Raw genomic sequence first — 17,201 nt, 5'->3', positions numbered from 1 at the left:
CGCTTTTTAAAAACCACAGGTTAATATAACAATATCCACTGAATGAGAACAAAGCACAGTAGCACTACAGACACCTTTTTTTAATGACAGCAAATGGTAAATCACAGGCTATAATATACTAAATACAAAACCCATTCAGGTAAAGACTAGAAAAGCATCACCATTGTGATGACACAAGCTTTACAGACAGCACAGTGGCGCTCCCACCCCACCCCAACCCCCCAGCCCCCATCAGTGTGCTAATCAGTGCCTCAGCAAGGCCAGTGGCACTGTGACTAAAAATTCTAATACTTAGCATTGACATCAAGGGACATCTTTGTAACATGCTCACTCAGAAAAGAATATGTGGGCGGGGCAGTTCAGGGTCGCCATGGTGGAGGTGCAGCAACTTGGAGTGCAGGAGGCTGCGGACACCATGGTGAAAAGTGTGGAGACAGAGAACATCCGGAAGATGCAGGGCCTCATGTTCCGGTGCAGTGCCAACTGCTGCGAAGACAACCAAGCATCTATGCAGCAGGTGCACCAATGCATCGAGCGCTGCCACGCGCCTCTGGCTCAAGCCCAGGCCCTGGTCACCAGCGAGCTGGAAAGGTTCCAGGACCGACTGGCCCGGTGCACCACGCATTGCAGTGACAAAGCCAAAGACTCAATGGATGCAGGAACTAAGGAGCTTCAGGTGAAGAAACAGCTGGACAGCTGCGTGGCCAAGTGTGTGGATGACCACACGCACCTCATCCCAACAATGACCAAGAAGATGAAGGAGTCTCTGTCATCCATCGGGAAATAAATCGTTTGCCAGTGACCTTTGGGGCTGAGGGCAGGCTATTTAAAAGGAAGAGTGGAAGTTAATTTGTTAAGCAATGTTTACAAATGAGGAAAACTTAGCACACAGCAAATTGCAGGCAAATGCTGCTCACTGCTGGACACTGGTTCCTTTACATCTAGATCTTAGAAGGTGAAGTGGAAAGAATCTGGTGCTAAGATTTGGACTGCAGATAGCTCAGAAGAGAAGTCTAGATCCTAAATATTTATGTGCAGGTGTTTGTTCTGTAGTAGAGATCAACCTTGTACCCAGGGCCGAGATTCTTACTACAGACAGCTAGGCTGGTGGCTCCTTGAAACCTGCTGGTAAAATCTGAGGAGAGGTGGGTCTCCTCAGAGAAGCTTGGCAGGTCCTGTTTACCACAAGAATCACCACCTTGTATATGCTGTGAAAGGGCCTCCTTTCCAAATCTGTCTCTGCTTAGTTTTGTCTTAAATACAAGGCACACAGTAGATTTAAGATACAGGAGGGAGAGTGGTTTAAATAACTTCTAAAAGTTCCTAGTATTTTCTGGCCATCAAGATGGGAATGTCCATGTCTTCAAATTCTGTTATTCTAGGAGCCCCTGAAGAAGCCAGACAGTGTCACAGTGTACGTGGGAAACAGCTTTCTTTGCTGACTTGTGCAGCAAAGTGACACATCCCCATGAGAAGCAAGAGTGGGGGAGGGGTTGGTCGTCACTCACATGCCAGTCACTGAGAATAAACAGAAAATAGGAGTTGTTGATAAGTGTTGGGTTCACAAAATAAAACTCTAAACCCAGTATTAATCAGCTCTGAGTTTGCAGAGCCTTGTAGCAACAAGAAGGCCTAAAAGTAAGCAACTTAGGCCAAGAAAATCTAGGACTACTACACACCTTCTTACCAAATGCCATTTTTAACTGGGGTTTTGCAGTGCAGTGTTGCTGGCCCAACATGGCACCTTATCTTTTGGATAAGTACTATGTTGTATTTATACCAATTAATTACTTGAAACAGTGATACATCTGTCTGTTTGCTGTGTCAAGCCTGCAATATATTTTCCAAGTGGTTTGGTTTTTAAATAAAGTTTCATTGTCTCCCAAAAAAAAAAAAAAAAAAAGACAAGAATATGTGAATGATCTTTGCAAACTGTAAGGTGCTGTGCAGATGTTGTTAGCTACTGCTATTATTCCTGTTCATTGAGATTTCACCGAACGTGGAAGGAAGACTAGATTGTAAAACCGACAATATGAGTTACAGAACAGCTTTGAAAGGACAAATACTTCAAGCACACATAGACAGCAACACAGGTTTAAGTGTGACCAGCAGGAAAGAGTCTGGACTTTTGTAAAGGAATAAAGAGTTAAATTCACAGGTTATACACTGATAGGTAGATTCCCAGTATCTCTGGAAGTACTTTATGTTTAAGGTAAATCCATCCCCCTAGGAAAAAAGTTTTGTCAAGCTATTAGAGAATATTTCAGCACATGTCTGGTGAAAATAACCTTAAAATTTAGGATCAAAATGTGAATAGTTGTGGATTTCACTAATGAATAACATAGTAAAGAAACCTGGTATTAACTGAAAACAACGGACAAATGCTGTGCCATTATCGAACCCTTTGTATACAGATTTACTGTGCTTACACAGTAAATACAAAATTGTCTGGAGATACAGTGGATATACATAAAACAGGATCTCAACCCTTTCTTTCACGAACCTCCAGCATCGGCCTCCCTTGGGTACATCTTGCTTGTGTGCTTTTACTTACCCATTTGAATGTCGTATCTACGTAAGATTTATATGAAGATAAACCCAAGCCCATTGGTTGCTTTTTTTTATAAAGCCAAATTGTTTGTGTAGATTCTGTTGCTGCTGTTCTTTTGAGGCAGGGTCTCATGAAGCCCCAGGGTGGCCTTGTACTCCTAATCCTCCTGCATCTGCTTCCTAATACTGGAAATGCAGGCATATTCCACCACAGCTGGTTCAGTACGACTTTTCTAAAGTAAACTTTCAAGTTATTATAATTACTGTTAGATTCCCATGAAATACCCAGTTATTTTGAATAGCAGGTTTAAAATTCTTTACTATCATTACAAACCAGGATGCTACCCTAACCTGTGAAATGGCATCCATTTGAAGAGTAGGGATACTAGATGTATCCTACAGTAGATTTCCTTTTTTAGCACTGAGAGAAAGGATTATTTTCTAGGCAAATCAGGTGGGGGAGGTGCTATTACAGCGAACAGAGTTAAATCAGTAGCTTGCACTGACACTTCAAGTTATACTCCCTAAATGAGATTACCATTGCAATCAGATTTCAACATCAGTGAACATATTCCTGCTGGAAAACACTTCACAGTTTAACTATAGCTTTTCTTCTAACACATCATGAAGTATGTATTTTGTGAAAGAGGAAACTAGTTAAAAACCTTGAGAAATGTTAACTAACAGAAGGAAACTCACATGTGAACAGTCAAAATCCCAGATTAACTACTTTAAAACAAATTTGATAATAATTCTAAACACCAATGTGAATTTTTTTAATGTTCAAACACATTGTACTTTATTCCCACGTGAAAATCACGTGTTTACATGTATCCCTGGTTAAAATACTTTTTAAAAAGACCTGTACCATTAGTTAGCAAATGTTTGAAATAAAACAAAATAATCCAACAGTATATTTTACAAATAGTACAATATTCCTAAAGTACAAGAGAAAAAAAGCCTTGGCATTACATAAAAAGCAGCTGAGTGGACAATTCTAAATACAATAGGTCACCTAATAAGGGAACCATGTAGAAATCTAGCACACAATGTCTAAGACTCAAACATCATAATACCAAAACTGCTGTCTTCACAAAATACTCTCATAGTTAGAATGCTCATTTTTAAATACATGTAAACTACACACAACCATTAAATTTAAGGATTAAGAACAATCTTTTAATAATTACATTAATCTTGGTTTTTGCAACAATAATATAGCACAAGTACATATTTTTAAGTCTAAGCACCTATTTCTCTAGTCTAGTTCCACAGCATGAAAATACAGTGGACCAACAAATCGATAATAGCAGATATTTAAGCAGGGGCCTTTCATTATATTAGGATTACCAGCAACAGGTATTTGAACTTTCTTCATTTTTACAATTCAATTCAATTCAATTGATAAAGACAAATAGGATACATGATTATGGGGTGTCATGTAATATTTTGAGAAATGCATATTATATAGTATTTAAACTAGGTTATCACCACAAAATTTTGTATTTCTTTATGGTAAAGTCATTAAAATGGGAATTTAAAAATAATAAAGGTAGAATATGCTTTGTAAGACAATAGGCAATTATCACACATCTGAAAAACTGCAAACAGCTCTTTGGCGAAGGTAACAAGATCAGAATTTAAAACAAGGTTTTAGTGTCTATGTAACCAGCATTAAGAGACATCCTTCAAAGCTGTACAGGGGTTGTGAAGTAAACTACTGATAATCTGTAGGTAGTAACATTACTTGTATATGTATTTTCCAAAATATATTCTGCTGTTTAATCAGAAATAATAATAATATTTGGGGGACAGTGTTCTTATAGACATACACAGTACCAAGTGGTTTGTCTGACCATAGACTGAAGGTGCCAAGGAAACCGGGCTTTTTTCCCCGAGGCAGGGTTGTTCTCATCAAAAAAGACTTTAAGTATTATTTTAGGATGTAGCTTATGCTCAGGATGTAATTTAGTTATCATAAAAGAAGATTAACAGACAAAAATATCTTCATAAGAATTGTGATGATTCAACATTGTATGTTCTTAATGTGTGAATGCTGAACATTTTGGCATGTTAAAATGTATCACAGAGTATCTATTTTAAACTAGGTCAACACATTAAGCAGGATTTCGATAAAACTTTGCAACTGAAACCTAATTTCAAAGCAAACTGAGGACATGATTTTAGTGTGCTATTCATAATGCTGGCAGTCAGCCTAGTTCTCTGTCCTTTTGCACGAGTAGTGTGATTTCAGTGACTTTCCCCATAAAACAATGGAATGTGAGAGCAACCTTTCTTCACTGACTAAAAAGTCATATTAACAAAAATGACTACAATGTAAGTAACTTTTAAGAAAAGTAGGATCTGAAAACCAAGGACCTGGTATTTTTCCAGCCAAGTCCTTCACTAAAAAAAAAAAAAAAAAAAAGAAAGAAAAAAATTAGATTTGCTTCACTAAGTATTTCTTAATATACCCAAAAAATAAAATTGAAAAGCAAGTATAAGCCAAATCACTATCATTTTTTTGTTACTGTAAGATAGGTAAATTCTTCCTAGAATAAGAGTTAAGTCATTTAACATATACATCTGTACCTTTCCAATGTTTCCAAATTTTCATTTGCAAATGGAGATTCAAAGTTCAAAGCAACCATATTATTGGGTGGGTCAAAATTTAGCCAAATGCGACTGACTCTTTAGGACTGATTTTAACATGTTCTTTTAACTTTATTCAAACAAATGTATTTATTATCAATTCCCCAGAATTATTTAACATATTCAAAGAATAAATTTCATGCTATCAAAAGATGATGTTCACTTTAATCCTGTTTGCCTTCACGCCACTGTCGTGAGCCTTCATTCCAGGCCACATAGACAAACAGTGCCAGAACCACATGACCAGCAACAACAGCAACAATTGCAGCATAAAAATAGCTGTCTCTACTGGACATTCCAAGGGCACCTTCAAATATGTAAGATTTGGTTGTAAAATACAGCCCGATAGGAACTGTGATCATTAAAGTTGTGAAGAACAGGAGTGTCTTCAGGGTTGCAGCTAAAGAGTTTTCTTTTCTGAACTCTGGAGGCTGCAGTGCGTTGAGCTCTGCTTTATCAAGACCTCCACGGCGTGGCCCGGAGGGCAGCAGCGGGTGCTAGGTAGTTAGCGGGGCTCAGCGGCTGCTAGCAGGGGGACGGTAGTAGACCGGTCGCGCCGGAAGACGACAGCTTTCATCTTGAACAATCTTCCTGCCTCAGCCTCCTGAGAGCTGGGATTATAAACATGCACCACCATGTTGGATGTATTATTTCAACGACTGTGACTTTATAGTGTGTTTTCTTTGGAGTCTTCTTTTTTCTAAAAACATTTTGACTGTTGGATATTTTTTTCACAGATTAACATCAGCTTGTCATTTCTCTCTTGCTCCTTCTAATTTTTTTTGAATGTTTATAGAACCATTTGTTTTCTTGTGAATAAATACTTTTAAAGAGACATGTGGGTAAATGGGCCAGACATGCTGCAGCTCAGCTCTTTGGGAGGCAGAGGACGTTCAGTCGGAGGTCAGACAGGACTAGTTAGTGAGTTCAAGGCCAGTCTGACCCAAACCCTAAGATCCCGTCTCTAGACACCTAGGTCTGAGGGTATGGCTCAGTGTTAGAGTGCTTCATGTGCAGGGGCGCTGACCTAATATGTAACACTGGGAGAAAAAAGTTTCTTTGCAAGATGAAAATAAACTTTACCACTTTGAAGTACAGTTTACTCTTATTATTGCTTTCTAAACCTTTCTCTTCCTATTTCTATTTTTTTTCTAACAATGTTCGTTTTAAAAATTTCATACATTTTAATTAAAATATAATTCATTACTTTATCCCTTGTCTTTCCTACCTCTAGCCCCTCACAAGACCCTGATAACCTCTTCCGCATTCTCCCTCACTCTCAAATTGGTAGCCGTTTCTCCCCCAGTTACTGTTACTGATAAATCTATATCTATGTGCAAATATGGGACCATAATATACAATTCACAGCCTGCTCTCTTACGGAGCACTATACCCAGTGAACATACTTTCCTATCTTCCCACCATTTCAGACTGTTCCCCTTACAATCCAAATACGTGAGCTGTTAATCTATTAAACTCACCAATCCCTTCAGCGGCTCCTTTAGCCCAGGCTGACGGTTTCCAGAGTTTGAAATAAGTCATCTGCGTTTTAAAACATGGAGCCACCTGGTTCCCATGGCCAGACACCATTCTGTGTCTTTGTTTACTGTAAACCAGGCGTAGGAGGGTTAAAGGAATCTCCAGGTGATTCTAATCTGCAGTGGGCTTGGGAATTACCAGCGCAGAGCAGCCGTCTGCAAACTTTAGTTTATTGGCCCAATCAAACCTGCTGTCAGTTTTTTTGTTTTGTTTTTTATGACTCCATGTGTTTTAAATTTTTTCAAGGGTTAAAAAGAAATCAGGAGAATCTTTTATTCCATGAAAATTACATATTTAAGTGCCTCTAACTAACATATTGTTGGCACAATAGCCACACCCGTTCATTTATATATTGTCTTCGAGGGCGAGGGCTGTTTTTTTGCTACAATGGCAGAATGCAAGTGGTGTAGGCAGACACCATATGGCTGGCGCCGCCTAAAAGGTTTTCTGTCTGGTCCTTTGCAGATGGTAATGGCTAATCTCCAGCCTAGAGCATTATACGTGACATGGCATGACATGGTTCCCACCTCTCCGTAACTTCCTCCTCGTTTTTTTTTTTTTCTGTTTTGAACAGCTCATCTGGAACTTTTCAAAGCCAGGTGATGTATTTGCATGCAGGGTTTCTTTTTACTGAAATGGCCATTCTTTCCCCCAAAACTCCACTTGCTCCATCTTTAAGGAAGTCTTCTTACTGCTCCCGGTTGTCCATTCCTGTGTGTCTGCCTGTGTCTGCTACAGCCTGAGTGCAGCTCTCCTGACAGGATGTAGTGAGAGGGTGAGGGAGAGACCGCCTGGGTCAGAGAGTCCCTGAGGGCAGAGTGGAGGGGTGACACCCTCGAACTGGTTGCTGTCTTTACAATACTTACTGCTACAGAATGGTGCTTGGCAAAAATACTCAGAGATGAAAGAAGACAGGCATGGTAGCACATGCTTGTAATCTCCGCGCTTGAGAGACAGACACAGGAGGGTCACGAGTTCAGGGTCAGCCTGGCTACACACTAAGTTTAAGGTCAGTTGGGACTGTCTGAGAGCTTGTCTCTAAAACCACCAGCTGTGGAGTTACTGAGAAAGACAGCGTGTGGTGGGGCGTTGGTAGCACACACCTTTAATCCCAGGGACAGAGAGTAGATTGGGTATCTTTTCTGGTAGTAAATGATAAAATCAGAATATTACCTGTCTATGTTCCAGGTACTCAAACTTCCGTAGGCTCCATGTGGATTCCAAGAATCCTTAACTTTTTACATTGGGTTTCTTCTTCTGGACTGTGTGGTTCATCTGAATGTTTTCAGGCTGCTAGGAATTTCAAAAAGAAAATAACACTTGAGTATAATTGCAAACATGAAGTTCAAATTCATACTTTTCAAGGAAGGGTGAGTTGAATTCTCTTTTGCAGACCCGTGTGCTTTACCTGTTAAATCAAGTTTTCCTGAGAGCCATTGAGGATTTAGACAAATCACAAATCAACTGGCTACTCTTTTCTAATCCTTTTTCTTGTTTCTTTCTTTAAACAAATGCCAACAGGTCTATGTGCCACTCTGTTTTGGATATCATCTGTCATATATTTTGAACCTTGGTCCTTAGTGTGGTATGAGAGCTAATGGACACGTAGGAGGTGCCCAGGGCATTCGTGGGGCCCTGGTGAGTTCTTACGAGAAGGTTGCTATAAAAAAGATAACTTGCCGGTTTCCTGTTTTTTTTTTTTTTTTTTTTTTTTTAAGATTTATTTATTATTATATTTATATGAATACACTGTAGCTGTTTTCAGACACACCAGACACCAGAAGAGGGAATCAGATCCCATTACATAGATGGTTGTGAGCCACCATGTTGTTGCTGAGAATTGAACTCACGACCTTTGGAAGAATAGCCAGTGCTCGTAACTGCTGAGCCATCTCTTCAGCCCTGGCTTCCTGTTTCACTGTGTGATCAAGAATGTGTTCTGATGATGCTACCTGTTACAAAGTTCTCACCAGAGCCTGAGCTGTGGTTTTTGGACTTTCAGCCTCCAGAATGACAGGCTGAATAAACCTCTTTTGTTTTTAAGTTACCTGGCCTCGAATGTTTTGTTTTAGTGGTGGAGAATGGACTAGGATATGCCAATGATTCATTATAGAAAATTTAATGTTGTTTATCACGTACTTCAGCAAGTTCTGCCTTCTTTATCTAGTTTTGAAAACTATGTTAGGTAGCTTTCTTTGCTTCTTAGATGGTTGTTTTGATACAGTCAAGTAATTCTGGTCTCTACTGCGGTAGTTTTATTGATTTTCACCAGGTCTGCCTTTGTTTCCTTCTATGCCTAATGCTTTTCCTCTGGGATGTTTTCTCATATGTTCTTACTAAATGTAGATGCAGTTGGCAAGCCTCAGCTCAAGTCTGACAACAGATGAAACAAATTAGGGGGCTTTGTGGACTCACAGGAAGTTTTCTTTTTGTCAGAGACACCAACATTGCAAAACTTCCCAACAAGGGTAAGGCTCTTTTCTGTGGCCCTATCATCATATGTCCTCACCCCTACTCCAGAGTTCCTACCACGTGGCCTAGGAAATTTCTGCCAAAACAGTCTAGACTCTGTGTCTTAGGGTTTTACTGCTGTGAACAGACACCGTGACCAAGGCAACTCTTCTAAGGACAACATTGAATTGGGGTTGGCTTACAGGTTCAGAGGTTCAGTCCATAGCATCCAGGCATGCATTGTACAGGAGGATCTGAGAGTTCTACATTTTCATCTGAGGGCCACTAGAAGACTGACTTTTCCACACTGGGCAGAGTGGAAAAGCCCACCTCCACATGACATACTCCCTCCAACAAGGCCACACCTCCAAAAAGTGCCACTCCCTGAACCAAGCATATTCAAACACCACAGTCTTGTAGGCAGGGTTTTTGGGTGGGAGTCCTGGCAAAGCTCTGGTTAGGCTGTCTTCCATAAAGACAATTTGTTCCACTAAATTCAGAGCATGAGTTGTTTTGACTTTGCTGTTTGTCATGAACATCGGTCACTTTGGGCTTCTCTGGCGAGCATCATGTACCCACTTCTGCACTTCCTAGATGCCAGGGAACATGGCTAAAAACCTCAGTCAGCATAAGCATGGTCCAGATCTAAATCTTTTGAATTTGTAAATTGTAAGTTCATAAATCTGGAATTGTAAACCCTTTCTGGGTTTTTGTGTTTTATGAACAGAATGCTTGAGACTGAATGATTTATAGAGATGTGTTCATTTCATAGATCTGGAGGATGGGAATCTAAGGTTCTGTGGTTACATCTGGTGAGAACCTTGTGCCCTTCCACTGCATGGTAGAAATGTGGAAGGGGCAAATGAGCTCGTCTGGAAGAGACAAAACACTCTGTGTCTTAGGGTTTTACTGCTATGAACAGACAGCATGACCTTACTTCATAGGGGCCTTACTCTATAGCAACCTGTTGTCTTGGTAACTAATCTATTTCCCCAAGAAACTCACTTCTGAGATTCACCCACTCAAACAAGGAAGCTATTAAGATCTTTTAATCACATAATCACCCCTTTAAGGTCCTACCTGCCAAAACGCTGCTACAAACACAATCAAATTTCACCATGACTTCAGACAGGACACACCATAGCGTCACCTGAAGAAGGGACTTTGCAGCTGTGCCTGAGGTTATAAACCTTGAGGTGGGAGATAGATGATTCAGGATTTTAACACAAGCCCCGCCTAATCCTTTAACTACTACAGGAGGCATTGCATGTGGAGAACCCATCTGAACTGTCATCAGGGCAAAGAGCATGTCTAGAGAGGAAAGACCAGAGACCAGAGACATGTGGCAAAAGATAGTCTATCTCTGCTCCCTTGGACATGAACAAATGTGTACGCAGTCTAGAGGTAAAAGAGAGAACTTTAGAGATAGCCAACAGGAAAACAAGGACTTCCAGGTCCAGACGACCGGCTCAGTCAGTAGCATGCTTGCTGTAGAAGCTTAAGGACTCAGGTTTGAGCCTCTGTACCTACAGGAAAAACTGGGTATGACACTGTGCCTCTGGAATCCCAGCACCAGGGAGATAGAAGCAGGATGATCCCCGAGGCTTGCTGGCCAGCCTGCCTAGCTTAACCAGTGAGCTCCAGGTCCTAGCGAGAGACCTTGCGACATGGCTCAGCGATGAGGGTGCTTGCTGCTGTGAAGGACGGAGTGGGATTTCTGGCACTCACATAGTGGAAAGAAAGAACAGGTATTGCCTGGCTTGTAAATTGTCCTCTGACTGCTATATTCATGCTAACATAGGCACATACAGACACACACATATGCAGATATGCACACACACAGATATACACACACAGACACATGCACACATAGATACACACAGAGACACATGCACATAGACACACACAGACACACACAGACACATATAGACACACACACACACACACACACACAGACACACACACAGACACACACACAGAGCGGGAAGACAATGAGGGTCTCAGTTCCACCACTATGAGTAACTGAATTTATTAACAAGCTAAGACATACAACTCCCAGGAAGGAGCCCAGCTATTAACACCTTTGATTTAGCTGGAGGAGAGCCCTACCAGACTACAGGTCCCTACCAGCACTCGGGAGGTGAAGACTGGTGGACATCTGTGGGTTCTAGGCCAGCCTGGTCTACAAAGCAAGTTCCAGAACAGCCTTATAGACTACAGCCCTACAGACTATCCTAATTTAAACCACTAAAGTTGTGGTGCTTTGTCATAGCAACAGTAGAAATATGCTATTTCCAGAATTTTCCCATGTGTCAATTGGTTTTTCTTCTTGGTCAACTTGGTGGTGCAGGATTACAGGACAGTATCCCTCCTTGCTGGGGACTCTCTCTACAACTGCTTTTCTTGAGGGTCCCCCAACAGGTCTATATCACAGCAGTGATGAACCTTCTGTCTTTACGCCCCCCCCACCACTTTTTAAAGTTAAAAATTATATTTGGCTAGGTGGTGGTAGTGCATGTTTTCAATCCCAGTCCTCAGGAGAGAAAGACAGAGGAAGATCTATGTGTTTGAGGCCAGCATTGTCTACAAAGCAAGTTTCAGGATAGCTAGGATTGTAACACAGAGAAATGCTGTCCCCCAATACACACACACACACACACACACACACACACACACACACACACACACAGATAAATACACATACATATACATATACACATACACACACCTACACATACATATAGACACACACATATGTATATATGTATATATTTGTGTATATGTATACACATATGTGTTTCTATATGTATGTGTGTATATGCATGTATATATACACATATATAAACATGTAAATATATACATTTAAACACACATCTATATGTATATATATATGCATGTATATTTATATATGTATTTTCGTGTGTATATACATATGGATGAGTGCATCTGGAAATCCAAGGGCAGCTTGTTTGGGGTCAATTTTCTTCTTCTACCATGTGGGTTCTGGGGATTGAACTCATTGTCAGTCTTAAACTCAAAACACATGTCCTCTGTATGAACTCTTCCATCTTCTCTCCTCCAATCCCAGGACACCCCTCAACTCTCGGCTCCATGTTGCTGGCTGTAGCCCTCACTGTTTCTTATATAGGTTACAGTTTGGGAGTGATTTTTTTAAAGTGAATTCTGCACCTTACTCAAACTTCCCTACCTGTGTAGCCAGTGTGGATCCAGAACAACTCCCAGATTTGCTGGACACATTCACCAAACCTTGTCCCTTGTTTCGCACTTAGTGTGAAAACATGCAGGCACGCACATTTCCGAATCCCTCACTAGCTACACGAGTTGTCTCCAGTATGATGAGGAAATCAGGTGCTCGAGGAAATTCCCTGTCTGTCTGTCTTCTGTTCTGGACACACCTCATTTGCACGTTGGGCTCTGTCCTCTTTTGGTTCTGTTTCCTGTCTGAAATTAATGCCTGTTCATCTCTCATTCTGTTTTGTGCACATTGCCAGCAGCACAGCATGCCTCTTGTCTGAGCCTTCCAGAGCAGAGATGGAGGCTTGAAAAACTAGACCCTAGAGACTAGCTGGTTAACTGCTCCTTCTCTCACGTCTGATCTTGAACCCTCACTTCTCACAGGTTGTCTGGGACACGCATGGGAGAGATCTGTGGGTGGCAAATCCACTCTGCTGGTGGCTTTTTCCATTATCAGGGATTTACTCTGAGGTCCTGGTGGCAACACCACCAGCCTGAAGCCTACCAGGAACTCAATGAATGAATGAATAAACGAACGAATGAATGAATATTATCAAACCCCAAACTTCCATAAAGCAGACTTTGTGATGATCCTGAGGGATTTAACCTCTTCCTCAACAGTCAGGCTTTTAAGTATAGGAAGCTCTCGTGTCCTAATTAATTATTCCCTTCTCACTTGATATGTTTTTAGATCCTCAAAAGTTAATTCTACAAATGTATTGTAACTCTCTTTGGTTTCCTGAATTGCCCACCCTCGGAATGTTCAGTTATCTGGAGTGCTCTCAGAGAATGTGGGTAGGCCAGAAGCATCTGTGTAACTATTGCAAAAAGAACTTTGATTCAAATAATTTCAAAGATCTGATCCCAGCAACCCAGAAGTTGTACTCAGCCAAGAGACACAGCTATGATGTTTCCCACCTTGAGAACTCTGAAGACAGGCCCACGGAGGGCCCAAAGCACATGTGGAAGGTGTTGTGGGTCTGAAACGTAGCTGGATATCCACTGAGAATTTTACAGTGCTTTGGAATTTTATGGGAAGTCTCTGAGCTGTGAACACAAAGTGCTAAGTATCTCCAGATTTCAGAATGTGTTTATGGTGGGATGCCAGCCAGAGGCAGGTTTTTTCAGGAACTGTGAAGCCTGGTACAGGGATTGTCAACTCTCACCACGTACCTCTAGTCTAAAGAGGGGGAAAGGGTCAATAGAGAGCTATCTGGGGTAGTATGTCCTGGCATAGTCTTTTCTTTTACAGGGAAAACCTCGAGAAAATTGGGGGCAGTAGGGATGTCCTGGGGTTAGAGGAGAGCAGGATGGGAGAGTTCGTTGAAAGGACATGTATTTTGAGTTCAGGGCCATGAATGAATAGAAACTATGGCTTGTTTCCTGTCTGGTGAGCTGGTCGGGATTCTAAATGGGAGGACTTCAGTGTGGGTCAGTTTGTAGTAACAATAGTTGTTTGTTTCCTAGGAGCTACAGTGGAAAATAGCTAGCTCCGAGGCAGGAGGATTTCCTATGGGGTCAAGTGATCTCAGTGAAAAGCTTTCACACACTGTTCTTTGGGTCAGGAGCTGAGAAGTTTATGACAAGCCTCTGGGAGAAGCGGGAGAGTATATTAGCATTGGTGAAGGTCCCCCCCACCATGGTGAGCCTTTGAAAGCCTTTTAAAAGCATCTCACTAAGGCCAGGAAGATCACACATGGTAAAGTGCTTGCTGCCAGAGCACAAGGACTTGAATCCATATAAGAAGAAGTGGGTGTGATACTACATGCCTGAATCCGGTTCTGGGGAGGCAGAGATAGTGGATCCATGAGTTGGGTTTGACATCTAACCAGCCTTGGTCAGTTAGTAAACTCCAGATTCAGGGAGAAACCCTGCCTCAAAAAACCAAGATGGAGAGCAACCAAAGAAGGCATTCAAGGTCTTTGACCTCCACAGGTTCATTGGAAAGCACCAACATATGGGCTCCTATGTTAAAGTCATGGTGTACATGTTCCATTTTTTTTTAAAAAAGATTATTTCATGTATGTGAGCACACTGTTGCTGACTTCAGACACACCAGAAGAGGGCATCAGATCCCATTACAGATGGTTGTGAGCCACCATGTGGCTGTTGGGAATTGAACTCAGGATCTCTGGAAGAGCAGTCAGTGCTCTTAACCGCTGAGCCATCTCTCTAGCCCAGGTAAACTGTTAGATTACATTCTTAAAGCTATCCACCAAGGTCTTTACCCTTATTTGGCTGCTTCCTCCTCTTGAGGCTGACTACCAAGGTCCAGCTATAAAAGCTCTGACATCCAGCGATCAAAAGCCCCCTTTGGCTCACTTTATCAACATGTCCAATTAAAATAAATGCCTCGTCCTAACATGCCCCCTCCTTTTTACAGAGTTTCATGTTTTATTGTTGAGCCACACTCCCATCCTTTTACCTTTATAAGGTGCCTATGGCCCATGCCTGTCTCCTCTCTATCCAGAGGCTGTCTTTTGTCCCTCTGGGACAAATACCCCTCCTCCCTCTCCCTTGTTCTCTTCCCCTTCTCCTGCATCCTCTATCTCCCATTCTTGTCTCTTATTTCCTACCCTTTGTCATTCTGGGGCAAATAGATCTTCCATGTACCGAGAACTTGGTTTTGGGATGTCTTGTGCCAAATACTGATCCCTTCAAACAGCATCTGGCGTAAAAAATACCTTTGATCTTTTTCTCTCTCATGCTCTCGCTCTTCTGGACAAGACAGAGCAGCAAGAGGGAAGAGTGAAGGTGATGAAGCAAATAGTGGCTGCCTCGGTCTGTCTGATGTCTGAAAAAGACACGATACTTATTTGTGTGTGTTTCTAGGTGTACACGTGCACACTTATTACTGCATGCATATCAGAGAACAGCTTGTGGGAGTCAATTTTCTCCTTTCTCCTCGTGGGTTTTGGGGATTAAACTGAGGCTGTCAGCTTGACATTTAAGTCTTGTTACCGTCTGAGCAATCTCTCCTGCCCCCTTACTCATTTTCCTGTGTCTTTGTGTCTGATGGGCGTGCTTGTGTATTGTGTGTGCATATGTGGGTGTGTGCCATAAACGTTTAGGTAAAGGTCAGCCTTACCTTTTCTTTTGTTTGAGGGTCTCTTTGCTGCTCAAAGCTGGTCCAAAAGCTTTTGAGTGTTAGAAATACAGACGTGCATTCTGCAACCTGCTTTACATGGCTCTAAGGATTTGAAGTCAGATCATCACACTTGTGCTACATAGTATCTTATTAGTTTTTTTGAGAATAATTTTTAATTATTTATATATACATGTATATATCTGTATGATAATGGACTAAATCTCCGAACTATAATCCAGCCTTAATTAAATGTTGTCCCTAGTTGCCTTGGTTATGGTGTCTCTTCTCAGCAATGGAAACCCTAATTAAGATACATAGCTACTGTATCTTATACATATAAAAGCTAGGGAGGAAGATGTCTGCTCAACACCAGCTTTATATTTTTTTGTCCTGTGAACAAAGTTTGTACAGCACCCACTTTACCTACTGAATCATCTTCTAAGCCCCCCTTTCCCTCTTCTTTTCTCTTAAGAAGATTTATTTTATTCTTAATCACATGTAGGCATGTGCGCATGTGCACACGTGTGACAGTATCTCTGGAGGCTAGAGGCATTAGATCCCCTGGAGACAGAGTGTAGCTGTGAGCCACTTGACTTGGGTTCTGCGAACTGAACTCCGGTCCTGTAGGAGAGCAGTGCCTTCTTTTACTCACTGAGCTGTTTTTTTTTTTTTTACGACTTTATTTAAAAAAAGAGATACATATACAGATTATTAGAAGCATTTTAGCATAAATATATATGAATATATTTTTTCACAGTACTTGATTTTTTTAAAGGTTTGATAATATGCATTGAAATCTTACTATTTACAAAAACCATAAAGTATATGTAAAACAAAAGGTAACATGGAAATAGTCCCAGCTCTTCTTTGTGTTATTTTTTGAGACAAGCTCTCAATGTAGTCCAGGCTGACCTAGAACTTGCAGTCCTGTTGCCTTAGTCTTCTCAGTATTAGGGTTATAGATGAACACCATCATGCTTGGCGTTTTGGATGATTACGTTTTAAGATTAGACAGAATATTAAGAGTCTTGTGGATAAACTAGCCTATGGCTGGTAATTGGAGTTTGATCCTTGGTACCCAAATAAAGATGGAGGAGAGAGATGACTACACAAAATTGTCCTCTATGCTTCCCCATACACACTATGGCACCATGTACATGCACAATCACACAATACAATAATAAATAAAACATACCTTTAAAAATCTGTTATTTTGTATATTCTATATCCTATGTCTACAGACAATGATTATAATAATATTTGGTTCCTTTATACAAAGGTTGGCAGTCCCTGTTTTGCATATGTTAATTAGTCATTCTCAATGAGCCTCGGTGAGTCCTCTAGGCTCTTGTGTGATTTGGGAGAGAAGTGTGGGATCTTTCTTAAAGGAACCTCTTGGGTGGGAAGGTAGATAGGGCACAGATGTTTCCATACATGTCTGGACTGGCAGGATTCCAACTCAGAATTATGCAAATAAATAAAGAAATGGTAGGCCTGGGAAACATATCTATCATCCCAGGACTAGATTGCCTTGAGTTTGAGGCCAGCTTGGCTACACAGTGTGTACCAGTACATCCACACATACACTGCAGGGTTCTGTTTAAATAAGCCACACATACACAACACACATACACACACAGACACAGACATAGACACAACATACACA

The 17,201-nt window shown here is 41.1% G+C and overlaps 2 protein-coding genes across 2 annotated transcripts; one reads left to right on the top strand and one right to left on the bottom strand.

The window, feature by feature from the left end:
• Positions 1–370: 370 nt before the first annotated feature.
• LOC308435090 (protein FAM136A-like) lies at positions 371–885 on the top strand (the record flags this gene model as incomplete). The annotated part of the gene is made up of 1 exon (XM_080935659.1): positions 371–885. The coding sequence occupies one exon, from the start codon at positions 371–373 to the stop codon at positions 785–787; it is 417 nt and encodes a 138-aa protein (XP_080791785.1). The 3' UTR covers positions 788–885.
• A 4,481-nt stretch (positions 886–5,366) lies between these two features.
• Positions 5,367–6,469, bottom strand: LOC308434937 (vacuolar ATPase assembly integral membrane protein Vma21-like; the record flags this gene model as incomplete). The annotated part of the gene is made up of 2 exons (XM_080935384.1): positions 5,367–5,699; positions 6,431–6,469. 2 exons carry the CDS (start codon positions 6,467–6,469, stop codon positions 5,367–5,369), a joined length of 372 nt encoding a protein of 123 aa, XP_080791510.1.
• Positions 6,470–17,201: the final 10,732 nt, after the last annotated feature.

The sequence above is a fragment of the Micromys minutus genome (genome assembly GCF_963924665.1).
Source record: "Micromys minutus genome assembly, chromosome: 22".
Classification (NCBI taxonomy): domain Eukaryota; kingdom Metazoa; phylum Chordata; class Mammalia; order Rodentia; family Muridae; genus Micromys; species Micromys minutus.
The sequence above is the reverse complement of the archived record's forward strand: the minus strand, read 5'-3'. Positions and strand labels throughout refer to the sequence as shown.